The following is a 13,446-nucleotide window of genomic DNA, read 5'->3' as shown; positions in this document are numbered from 1 at the left end:
GGTTCCATCCCAGGCCTCGATCAGTGCGTTAAGGAACCAGTGTTGCCATGAGCTGTAGTATAGGTCACAGATGCAGCTTGAATCCTGTATTGCTGTGGCGTAGGCTGGCAGCTGTAGCTCTGATTCGACCCCTATCCTAGGAACTTCCATATGCCTCAGGTGCGGCCACACAAAGCAAAAAAAAAAAAAAAAAAGGTGTTAATTTATTAAAAGCACTTGGCATGCCTCACGCACAGGAAGCAACCTTTACATATTAGGAATTGTCATGGTCAACACCACCATGATCTAAAAAATATCCTGTGAGGTTGCAGACACGGCTTGGTTCTGGTATTGGTGTGGCACAGACCAGCAGCTACAGCTGTAATTCAACCCCTAGCCTGGGAACGTCCATATGCCACGGGTGCGGCCCTAAAGAGACAAAAAAATGTTATATAAATAGAATCATACAGTATATAACCTTTGGGATTGGCTTTTTTCACTCAGCATAATTCTCTCGAGTTTCATCCAGGTTGTTGCATGTAGCTGTACCTCATTCCTTTTTATTGCTTAGTAGTAGTCTATGGTATGGTGTACCAGTTTGTTTAATCATTAACCTGTTCAAGAACTTCTGGATTACTTCCAGTCTTTGACCATTATGAATAGAGTTTCTATTAATAAAAAAAAAAAGAAAAAAAGAAAAAGAAAAAATATCCTGTGAAAAGTACCTCCAGGTACAAATGCAGAATTCCATATATATAAGGAGTCTGCTTATTCAGTATTACTTGTTAGACCACCATTTTAGTGGTTATTTTATTTTGGATTTTAATACCTCACTGAGATACATTAGAGATTGTTTTTAAATAATGAAGAATTTTATTACTTGAAATAAAAATATAAAATTTAAATTCATAAACTGCATAAATGAACGTTAAGCCATAAGAAACATAAAGCATAGCCATTACTAGGATGCTGATTTGAATAAGTTAACTCCCCAAAAACTTTTTAGACAATTGGTATTTCTTAGATCAGGATCTCTCAGATTTCAAGAGTCTACAAATCACGGAGGGAAATTATTAAAATGCAGATTCTGACTCAGTAAGTTTGGGGTAGAACCTGAGATCCACATTCCTAACAAGCGCACAGGTAATGCCTATGCTGAGGGTTCATGGAGCAGAATTTGTTAACAAGGGGTTAGATATTACTAAGGGATTAATGTTAATTACATTGTATATGATAAAGGAATTGTGGTTCTACAAGAAAACGTCAGAACTTTTCACAGATGCTCTAAGAATTACACAGGTAAAATGACATGAAGCCTGGGATTCACTTCAGTAAGCGACAAAAAAGATAGATGAAGCAAATTTCAATAAAATTTTAACTGGTGAATCCAGATAATGTGCATCTGGGAATTCACTGTAATATTCTATTTTTGTGTATGTTTGAAATAGTTTTTATAATAAAACATTTAAAAGGCACATTTCTTATAAGAACTGAGAAAAAATTTCCACAGTGAACTTGAAGAAAATAACTGTCATCAAGATTTTTCCTAATCCTTTTAATAGATCAGTTTTCTTTTCTATAAGCAAGAAAAATACTAACTTCAGGAAGCCCATCAATATAACAAAATTAAAAGCTAGTAATTTTTTTCAAACCTCATTTTCCTTTTTTTCTGGCCATGCTATGGCATACAGAAGTGCCTTGGGCCAGGGGTCAAACCCGTAACACAGCAGTGTCAACACTAGATCCTTAACCACTAGGCCACCAAGGAACTCCTCAAACCTCATTTTCTATCTTAACCTTTCATTTTTTATTATTTTTAAATTTTTTTTGAGCATATGGAGGTTCCCAGGTTAGGGATCAAATCAGAGCTGTAACTGCTGGCCTATGCCACAGCCACAGCAACTCGGGTTCTGAGCTGCATCTGCTCGCAGCAATACCACGGCAAGGTCAGATCCTTAACCCACTGAGAGGCCAGGGATCTACTCCGTGTCCTCATGGATACTAGTCAGGTTTATTTCTGCTGAGCCAGGACAGGAACTCCCTATCTTAAGGTTTTAAAATGTTACTATTCAGTGTTACATTTTTATTTAACTTCTTTCTTTAAACCTGCTGCTTAGGGTCTCTCTGGTTCAACCAAGATCTGCTTATGTTTCCTGGAACTTAAATACTTACCTGTAATTGCTCTGAAGTGGTTTCAGAATGTGATTCATTTGTGATCCTAGTGACACTTATAGGAGATACTTCAAATGTGACATCATCTAGGCCTGGGATAGATGACAACTGAGAAAAGAAAATTAATGTTGTTATATGAGGATAATATTAAGTCTTTAAATACAGTAAGTTTCTGAGTCTTAGGTGTTTTGAATAACTCTCTTGAGTTTTTAAACTTAGAGAAATTGGTTTATAAAATCTCATCTTTGGTTGAAGTTCTCCATGACATAAACTACTTAAAAGTAAAAGGCATTCACAAATAAAATATTTTTGAAGAATTTCTCACTAGTCTAATTTTGCTCGTTACCATCCTTTATCAGGAATTACTTTTAAAATATTAGAAATCCTAGTGTAAGGAAAGAGAGCATGGGCTTTGGAGTCAGATTGCCGAGGTTTAAGTCACAAAATATGTAGCCCTGTGTAAATTTTCCTTGTCTTCAATTTTCTCACCTATAAAGTGGGGATAAGAAACCTTACCTCACAAAACTGTAAACATATTTTTATTAAACACATTTTTTTACCTACCACCCCTCCAGAATGCTTTGTAGCACATTTTAAGTTTGAATAATCTAGGAAATGAAAAAGCTCTTGCCACATTTCAATTTATGATGCAGTTCTTTTTTTTTTCCTTTTTTCTTTCTCTAGTAACATCACTCAGTGTTACTAAAATGTATTATTTTTCATACACAAAAGATAAGCATGTTGTCAGTGGTTGAGCCTTTCACACTGAATTTGAAAGATCCATGTAAACCCTCTTTTCTGATTTCATTTTGATATCAATGATATACATTCGTCAAATGTTTGGCTAACTTTGAATATTAACTCTATGGCCATGGAAATAATTACAGTTATCCTGTCCATATGGTAACTTGACTTGTGACCTTGGACCCTAACTTAAAAATTCCACAAACGTTAAAATAAGACAAATATTCATAACAAAGAATAATGAAAAACCAATGGTAATAAGATCTGAAGCAGTAATATTGAGAACTGTTGACTGATGACAGTATTTAGCGCAGTGGCTACAGCCCAAACAGTTTCAAAAGTGGATATGGCTGCTAAGAGACTATCTTGAACACATTCAAGGCTGGTGTCCTAAACCCCAAGCTAGAGAAATGTTCTGGGAGAAATATAGTGGCTGAAGTCCACAGGATGATGGAGAAAGAACAAAGTAGACCTTCTGATTCTCTTTTTTTTTTGCTTTGTATGGGTGAACCCATATGGAGGTTCCCAGGCTCGGGGTCCAGTTGGAGTCATAGCTGCAGGCCTACGCTACAGCCACATCAATGCCAGATCCGAGCCGTGTCTGCAACCTACACCACAGCTCATAGCAATGCCAGATCCTTAACCCACTGAGCGAGGTCAGGGATTGAACCCACAATCTCATGGTTCCTAGTCGGATTCGTTTCCCCTGCGCCATGACAGGAACTCCAAGACGTTCTGATTCTTATGCTAAGAGAAACTAGTCATTCACTGCCTTATAAATATTTAATATTTTTTAAGATCAATTTTTTTTTTTTTTTTTTGGTCTTTTTGCTATTTCTTTGGGCCGCTCCCGCGGCATATGGAGGTTTCCAGGCTAGGGGTCCAATCGGAGCTGTAGCTGCCAGCCTATGCCAGAGCCACAGCAACTCGGGATCCAAGCCGAGTCCGCAACCTACATCACAGCTCACGGCAACGCTGGATCGTTAACCCACTGGGCAAGGCCAGGGATCGAACCCACAACCTCATGGTTCCTAGTCGGATTCATTAACCACTGCGCCATGACGGGAACTCCCATGTGTAACTTTTTTACTTTTTAAATTTTATGGTCATATCTGCAGTACATGGAAGTTCCCAGGCCAGGGACTGAATCCAAGCCGCAACTGTGATGTACTTCACTGCTGCACTGGGCTGGGGATCGTACCCACACCTCAGCAGCAACCTGAACCATCACAGTTGGACCCTTTTACCCACTGTGCCTTGGCAGGAACTCTACGACCCATGTGTACATTTAAAAACATTCAGTCAATGATTCATAATGAACATCATTTCCTTTGAAATTATAATATAAAAAACAAAGGAGTTCTAGCTGTGGTGCAATGGGATCTGCAGCATCTTGGGAGTGCCAAGATGTAGGTCTGATCTCTGGCCTGTGGCAGTGAGTTAACGATCCAGAGTTGCTCATGGATGCAGGAACTAAACTGAATTAATTCTGTAGTTCTCAACGTGGCTCAGCAGAAACAAACCCAACTAGTATACATGAGGATGCAGGTTTGATCCTTGGCCTCACTCAGTGCATTAAGCATCCATGTTGCCATGAGCTATGATGTAGGTCACAGATGTGGCTCAGATCCCACATTGCTGTGGCGTAGGCTGGCAGTTGTAGCTAGGATTCAACCTCTGGCCTGGGAACTTCCATATGCCGCAGGAGCATCCCTAAAAAGCAAAGATAAATAAAAAAGTAAATAAATAAACTGAATTAATTCCTAAGCACAAAGTTAAGTATGACTGAATTAATTCCTAAACATAAAGTTAAGTATGACTAAGAAAGTTGGTATATGTGGAGAAAAGTTTATCCTACAAATTATTCAGAAATACAAACCTTTGCATCTAAAATATTGAGAGTTGTTTCAATTTGCTGGATTCGAAGAGAAAGGTCTGCCAGTTTCTGAAAAACAAAGATTAGAAACAAAAGAATAAAGTCTAATTAAAATAAATTGTTAACAAGGATAACAAAGGGAAGATCTGAAAACAGTAAAAACTATGGTTTAAATATTTGTGATTTTCTAATTCACTACTCTCTTACATGAGAATGGAAACTCGAGTATTCTAGTATCTCCTCTAGCACACTTCATGGTTATTTTATAAAAACTTTATTCACAGAGAAGAAAAAGTCATATTCTCAGCCTTATTAAGCTCATTATCAGAGCCATAATCAATCACTGGGAACAAAATGTTAATTCCTCTGAAGACAGAATTTTTTTTTTGCCCTTTTTTTTTGGGGGGGGGTGCCTATAGAAGTTCCCAGGCTAGGGTTCAAATCAAAGCTGTAGCTGTCGGCCTATGCCACAGTTCACAGCAACACCGGATCCTTAACCCACTGAGCAAGACCGGGATTGAACCCACGTCCTCGTGGATACTAGTCAGGTTCATTACTGCTGAGCCATGACGGGAACCCCTGAGGACAGAGTTTTTTATTTACTGCTATACCTCTAGTGCCCAGAACAGTACCTGGCACTTAAAGGGAGCTTAATAATTATTTGTTGAAGAAGAATTCTTCATAGAAAACAAAAAACAGCTCAAAATATCCTAGAACAGTATCTGCCTCTGTAAATGACACATAAATATACACAATTAGTCCCAAATTCAAACTTTTCAAGAAAGTAAAAAACGATGAAATTGGAAGATGAGTAGTTAATAATGGAAAGAATTTAAACAAAGAGAGGAAGTTCCCTTGTGGTGCAGCAGGTTAAGGATCCAGCATTGCCACACCTGTGGTGCAGGTCACAACTGTGGTGCAGGTTTGATCCCTAGCCCAGGAACTTCCACATGCCTCAGGTGCAGTGGGAAAAAAAGAGAGAGAGAGAGAGAGAGAGAGAGAGAGAGAGAGAGAGAGAAATTACAACACTAAAAGAGCAAAAGAAATCAATATGCCATCGAAATCCAAGATAAACCAAACCAGAACTTAGCACAGTCTATTCTGTACAATTAGTCATACTATATACTCCCACACAAATATAAGTAACATCTTATTATACGATCCATACGAATTTATTTAAAACTCCATAATCCTAAACATTATTCTATTCAGTAACATAGTCAATGAGCAGCTGGCTCATCTACAGACGTGAGGCATTCTGATTGCTTTCTGGGATATTGCCAAGATACTAATTCATAAGAAGAATTTTAACACCCCAAGAAATGGTCATTTTGCCCACATTTAGAGGGGGGGAAAACTGAAAGCAACCACAGAGTAGTTAGTGCTTCTTCACAAGACTTTTTTTTTCTTCTTCTTCTTTATAGGCTGCACCCACAGCATATGGAAGTTCCCGGGCCAGGGACTGAATCTGAGCCACAACTGTTGCAATGCTGGACCCTTTAACCCACTGCACTGGGCCAGAATTGAACCCAAGCCTCTGCAGTGACCCAAGCCTGAACAGTCAGATTCTTGACCTACTGCACCACAGTAGGAACTCCACAAGACACTTTTTTTTCCCTTTTCATAGCCACACCTGCAGCATATGGAAGTTCCTGGGCTAAGGGTCAAATTGCAGCTGCAGCTGCCAGCCTATGCCACCACCATGGCATACCAGATCCAAGCCACATCGAAGACCTAGCTTGCAGCAATGACAGATCCTTAACTTACTGAGCAAGGCCAGAGATCAAACCCACATCCTCACGGACACTATGTCAAGTCGTTCTTAACCCTCTGAGCCACGATGGGAACTCCGATCATTATTTTTAACATGAGCATCTTGATATATATACGAAGATGTAATTTAAAAACATTAGAATCTAGTTTTAATGGTATTCGAAGCTAAGTTTAATCTTGATTTCTAGGATTTGTTCACATAAAACTCTGATGTAAATATAAGCACAGGTTTATAAATATTATATGGATAAATTCCTCTCCCATTTAAAGGTGTTTTCCTGAAAATCATGGAAATTAATTTATAAAGTGAATGGTAATTTTTCATTTTCTTTTCTTTTTTTTTTTTTGTCTTTTCAGGGCCACACCCTCGGCATATGGAAGTTCCCAGGGTAGGTGTTGAATTGGAGCTGCAGCTGCTGGCCTATGCCACAGCAACAGCAATGCCACATCTGTGACCTACATCACAGCTCAAAGTAACACTGCATCCTTAATCCACTTAGCAAGGCCGGGGATCAAACCTGTATCCTCATGCATACTAGTCAGATTTGTTTCCGCTGAGCCATGACGGGAACTCTGATAATTTTTAACTTATTTAAAATGCATATGCTGGTTTGATTATAATAAGTGAACACAGAAAAAGAAACAAGAACATGAACTGAAAATTAATTTGTTTCAATATATATATAAGCATGTACTTTTAAGCAATAATCATCATTGTAAACATTTGAGCATTTACTTTACTGTGCTACACTGTATACGCAACATATCATTTGAAATCTTCACCAACTCTAGGAACTATTATAATGCCAGTTTTAACAATGAGAAAACTGAGTCTTTATACAAATAAAATAAAATGAACTCAAACATTTCAACTCTATATACTATGTTTGAAAGAATTTCCCCTTGTTAAAGCGGGACACCATAGGCTCAGGGTGCTAATGTCCATGTAGACGGTAACAGACTGACTGTAACAAATGTAGCACACACTGCTGGGGGGTATTGATGATGGGGCAAGTTGTGCATATGAGGTGGGAGGCGGGGTCAGGGAATAAATGGGAACTTAACATATTCTGGTCAGTTTTGCTGTGAATGTAAAAGTGCTCTAAAAAAATGGAGTTTAACTTTTTTAAAAACATGGAAAATTCTTGAGTACTGTACAGATAGAATTTTTGTTATTCAAAGCTAGTAAGTGATCAATCTGCTTTTCACTAATATTAAGATGCTACTGTGTTGAATATTGAGAATCAGATTTTTATGATCAAATTTCCTAAAACAGATGCTGTTTATCTGGAATTATTAAAAAATAAGTATTAGACGTTCCTGTCATGGCTCAGCTGTTAAGGAACTCAACTAGGAACCATGAAGTTATGGGTTCAATCTCTGGTCTCGCTCAATGGGTTAAGGATCTGGCGTTGCCATGAGCTGTGGTGTAGGTCGCAGATGCGGCTCAGATCTGGCATTGCTGTGGTTCTGGCGAAGGCTGGTGGCTATAGCTCCAATTTGACCCCTAGTCTGGGAACCTACATATGTCGCGGGTGCGGCCCTAGAAAAGACAAAAAGAAAAAACAAACAAACAAAAAGTATTAAAATTTTTTCACGGTAAGATAATAAGTTATCCTCAAATATTCATACAGGATAGGCAAAGTCTTAATAAATAAGGGAAAAAGGATGGAATGTTTATTTGGAAACCTACTTGTTGATAAGGAAGACCAGGAGGATTGTAAGACAAAAACTTTTACTTCCTAGGGCAGTAATTCTTAATTTTAAGGGGGTGCAGATTCATCTGGTATGTCAATCTTTTGCTTTGGCACTGATTTTATCTACTTTCATCTACTATTATCGAAACCTAACCAACATGAAATAACGTATTTTTTTAATAAACAAGATTATATGAATGATTTATCCATGTAAGATATGAAAGACATTGATCTAAGCATCAATATATTTTAACTTGTAATAATTTATCTAAATATTCTTGATATCTAGTAACAATGGTAACAGTGAAGTATAAGAAGTCCAAAACAGGAGTTCCCATCATGACTCAGTGGTTAACGAATCCAACTGGAAACCATGGGGTTGTGGGTTCAATCCCTGGCCTCGCTCAGTGGGTTGGGGATCCAGCGTTGCCATGAGCTGTGGTGTGGGTCACAGACACAGCTCGGATCCCATTGCTGTGGCTGTGGCTGTGGCTGGCAGCTACAGCTCCGATTAGACCCCCTAGCCTAGGAACTTCCATGTGACCCAGGAGCAGCCCTAGAAAAGATAAAAATACCAAAAAAAAAAAAAAAAAAGTCTGAAACAACTGTAACTTTTTATTTATTTATTTATTTATTTATTTATTTATTATTTGGTCTTTTATAGGGCCGCATCTGCATATGGAGGTTCCCAGGCTAGGGATGGAATTGGAGCTGTAGCTGCTGGCCTAGGCCACAGTCACAGAGGCCACAGTCACAGCAATGCCAGATCCTTAACCCACTGAGAGAGGCCAGGAATCTAATATGCATCCTCATGGATACCGGTCGGGTTTATTTCTCCTGAGCCACGACAGGAACTCCTGAAACAACTGCAATTTAATAATAATTTAAAAAACTGTGCTTTCTGTTGTTGAGAGTCCTAGGTCCTAATACTACTATGATTTTTGTTGACAAGATTTAAAGAAAATGTGAAATTTAAATCAGAGGTGAAAAAAAGAGATGATTTTCCCCATCCAAGTTAATGTATCCCAAGTTTAGAACCACTATGCAAATGATCTCAAAATCAGATTGACAAAAGGCTCTTCTTCTTGGTTAAGGAAGATCTTCGCTATGGATGAACAGTGTTTTTTAAATTATCCATAAAGGTATTATCTGTCTTCTCTAGAGCTAGTTTTGGGGAGTCTAATATTAAATATACAATCTAATGCTTTAATAAAGGACAAGTTATAAGTATTTAATGCTTTAATAAAGGACAGTTGTGACATATAATGTCACAATTTTGAGGTTTTTAAAGTATGTAATTGGTTTCTTTTGTAATTGTACACACTTTATTTTATACATTTAAAAACACTAATTTCATTTCACTAAAGTGCCAAAGGATCCTCAGCACAATTAAGAATCTCTGCTTTTCAAAGATTATTCAGCATAATTTTTTTTTATCTTTTTGTATGTGTGTGTCTTTTTTTTAGGGCCACACCTGCAGCATATGGCAGTTCCCAGGCTAGAGGTCCAGTCAGAGCTACAACTGCTGGCCTACGCCACAGCCACAGCAACGTGGGATCCGAGCCGCATCTGCAACCTACACCACAGCTCACGGCAATGCCGGATCCATAACCCATTGCGCGAGGCCAGGGATCGAACCCGCAACCTCATGGTTCCCAGTCGGATTCATTTCCGCTGTGCCATGATGGAAACTCCAGCATAATGCTTTTGAAACTGTTCCCATGTAATTACTGCTATAACACCCATAAATATGTATTTTTTAGACCATTGTCACTTGACAAAATATACCTGGCTTCATTTATGAGCTGCTGAAGCTTCTTCCTTCCTCCCTCCATCTCTTTTTCTGTGGCCATGCCTGAGGCATGTGGAAGTTCCTGGCCCAGAGACTGACCTGTGCAACAGCAGAGACCCTGGCCGATGCAATGACAATACCAGATCCTTAACTCACTGAGCTACCACTGAACTCCTGAAGCTCCTTTCCAAAATATTTATGTCTTATGCATTTTCTTTCTAATCCCCTACGACCACCATAAAATAGGTTTCTCAACCTTGGCTTTATTGATAATCTGGGCTGAGTAATTCTTTGTTTTGCAGGCTATCTGGTGCACTATAGGATATTTAGCAGACTCTCTAAATGTTATCCACTAAATGCCACAAAAACTCCCTAATTGTGACAGTTAAAAACATCTCTAAACACTGCCAGATGTCCCCTGGAACCACTTAAGAAGCTCTACTCTGAAGTATATATGACTATGGATATATTATAGATAACATGATCAATAACAGAAACTGTCCCCACCTTTGAAAGTTTCAGCAGAGAGCAAATAGAAATTTAACAATCTTTCCTACCCATTTACCATCCTCTTTATAAGGATTTACAGGGACTAGCTTGTCGATAAGCTGAAAACTTCATGATGTATCACTCACCTATTCTTAAGGCAGCACATTTTATTCATGAGGAAAAGAAGACAAAAGAAGGAGTATGGAGTTAATAGTTGAACGTGCAAACAAAAATACTGTGGTATTTCAGGTTTGTGTACATCAGTTCCCTAAAAGAGACACAGTGGTTTAAAATATCGGACCTCTTGGTATACCACTTTGGGTTAAATGCATCCTAGAAGCCAGAGAGGGAAACAATTGATGGCTTTACTAATCATCTGACACTTAAGCCCAGCAGTTGCAAAAGTTATAAAAGCAGTTGAACAAGTTGCAGCAGTAAATAGGGTTTTATGCAAAACATTATTTGGCTGAAGGTTAAGTCTGATGGTAGGCTTAAAAAATTGCATGTAGAAGATGAGCACTGTAAACTTTTTTTAGGTCATGTAAAAATTCTCAGCACTTCTGCCTGTAGTTAAAGATTTGTTTAAAAAGAAACATTTTAGAATATTAAAACAATTACTAAAACCCTAGTATTCTAGCCATATTTTGACAATTCTGAGTCAAAAATAACACACCTGACTGGCCAGTCTGTTGAGTACCTTTAAAATCCACAATAAGGTTAAATTTCTGCTGTATTATTTGCACTATGCATACAACTGGTATTGTCCTTCACTTCCCCCCATTTAAAATGTGCAGTCCCAGCGGACTACCAAAAGATTTTGCTGATTAGGGTCAGAACAGAAATGCTTACTGGGGACTTGTAAAGGAAGAAGAGATGATGGTAAGAAACTCTGTAACTTGGGTCTGATTCAACTCCTTGGCTTTTTCTGTTTTCTAACTTTTCTCCTGCCCTGCTTCTAGTCAAAGTAGCCTAGTACCACAAAAGTTTTTATTTATATATTCATTTACTTATTTTTTATTTTTTGCTTTTCAGGGCTGCACCTGAGGGATATGGAAGTTCCTTAGCTAGGGGTTAAACTAGAGCTACAGCTGCCGGCCTACACCACAGCCACAGCCATGCCAGATCCAAGCTGCCCCTGCGACCTACACCACAGCTCACGGCAACGCAGGATCCTTAACCCACTGAGTGAGGCCAGGGATGGAACCTGCGTCCTCATGGATATTAGTCAGATTTGCTTCCGCTGAGCAGGATGGCAACTCCCTGAGATTCATTTTTATTGAGAGAAACATAGTTGTTTTGGTTCTTATTTAAGGCCTTACCTAAAGAAAGACCACGGGTCTAATAGGTACCATTAACAAATTAACAACCATTTCAAGAGTTCCCGTCGTGGCGCAGCAAAAACGAATCTGACTAGGAACCACGAGGTTGAGGGTTTGGTCCCTGGCTTCACTCAGCGGGTTAATGATCTGGCGTTGCCGTAAGCTGTGGCATAGGTTGCAGATGCATCTCGGATCTGGCTTGGCTGTGGCTGTGGTGTAGGTTGGCAGCTGCAGCTCCAATTAGACCCCTAGCCTTGGAACTTCCATATGCCGAGGGTGCAGCCCTCAAAAGACAGAAGACAAAACAAAACAAAACAAAACAAAACAAAAAAAACTACAGGAGTTCCTGCAGAAGCGCCATGGAGTCAGGGAAGTCTCTGCTGTGCCAGCACGCAGGGCCAGCACAGTGGGTTAAAGGATCCATTGCTGCCTCAGTTGCGGCGTAGGTCTCAACCGTGGCTTGGATGGGATACCTAGCTCAGGAACTCCACATGCTGTGGGGTGGTCAAAAAAGGAAAAAAAATCAAGACAAAAAAACAAGCAAAACTATACTGATCTTAACTTGGGAGAAAAAGGCACTTCACGTTTGAAGGGTATATATTATACATCTGGAAATTTTCACATCAAAAAAGGCATTATATCAAATAGATGTGGCATAGCAAAGAAGAGAATACAAATCTAAATTTTAAAATAGCTCTAAAGAAGACACTGCTGTCTCTCACTTGAGAATGATGTAAACATGCCTCTTCTTCAGATCGTATGGTGCAATATAACAGGAGACTGAGACAGTTTTGTTTTTTCCAATTAACAGATCAGAGTAGAAATCCCAGTTCTTTTACTTTGTAGCTGCTAAGTGTGGGCAAGTTAGAGCGGCTACTGCAGCCAGAAATACTATGCACTCAAATATATGGTGAGTGAATTAATAAATGATTAAGCAAATGATTTAAGCTTCTCTACATTTCAGTTTCTATAATTCTACAAAAGAGACAATTAGGAGTTCCCATCGTGGCACAGTGGAAACGAATCCAACTAGGAACCATGAGGACGCAGGTTCTATCCCTGGCCTCACTCAGTGGGTTAAGGATCCAGCGTTGCCATAAGCTATGGTGTAGGTCGCGGACACGGCTCGGATCTGGCGTTGCTGTGGCTCTGTTAGACCCCTGGCCTGGGAACCTCCATGTGCCACAGGTGCGGCCCTAAAAAGCAAAAAAATTAAAAATAAAAATAAATTAAATAAAAAATAAAGAGCTAATTAGACCTCTGTCAAAGGGCTGAGATATGATGATTTAAATGCATATAAAGCACTTAGTACAATGCCTAGCACGCAATAAGCACACAATAAATATTAAATAATGTCATCACACCAAGTAAAAAGTCTACAACTGACATAAATATCCAAACTGCTAAAACAGGAATTGTAAATAATAAGTTACAACCAACCCTAGATTATCATCCATTAAGGAGAAAAAGGCAATAAACTACCTTTCAATTTCATGAATTTCTGGTCAACAAACTTCTCTAGAGGTCAAGGAAGAACTAAAGAGTATATAGTCAAAACAGTTGCAAAGGTTGAGGCGGAGAGTTGAGAGAGGAACACAACGGGAA

General features: G+C 38.9%; 1 protein-coding gene across 16 annotated transcripts in view; it reads right to left on the bottom strand.

The window, feature by feature from the left end:
- The window catches only part of WASHC3 (WASH complex subunit 3), a 130,629-nt gene that overhangs the window by 113,608 nt on the left and 3,575 nt on the right, over window positions 1–13,446 (bottom strand). For all 16 annotated transcript variants that reach the window (XR_014804199.1, XR_014804200.1, XR_014804201.1 and 13 more), the window contains exons 3-4: window positions 4,775–4,840; window positions 2,152–2,259 (exon numbers count right to left, since the gene is read on the bottom strand). Coding sequence is in view for 3 of the 16 variants with exons in the window: in XM_084957378.1 (XP_084813504.1) it covers window positions 2,152–2,259; window positions 4,775–4,840 (174 nt within the window). In the remaining 13 variants the exon portion in view is untranslated. The remainder of the gene's footprint in view (window positions 1–2,151; window positions 2,260–4,774; window positions 4,841–13,446) is intronic.

This window comes from Sus scrofa, chromosome 5 (assembly GCF_054392235.1).
Source record: "Sus scrofa isolate SSC_HxYL_T2T_F1_AM1 chromosome 5, Sscrofa_HxYL_maternal_Yorkshire_Landrace_v2.0, whole genome shotgun sequence".
NCBI classification, from domain to species: Eukaryota; Metazoa; Chordata; class Mammalia; order Artiodactyla; family Suidae; genus Sus; species Sus scrofa.
The sequence above is the reverse complement of the archived record's forward strand: the minus strand, read 5'-3'. Positions and strand labels throughout refer to the sequence as shown.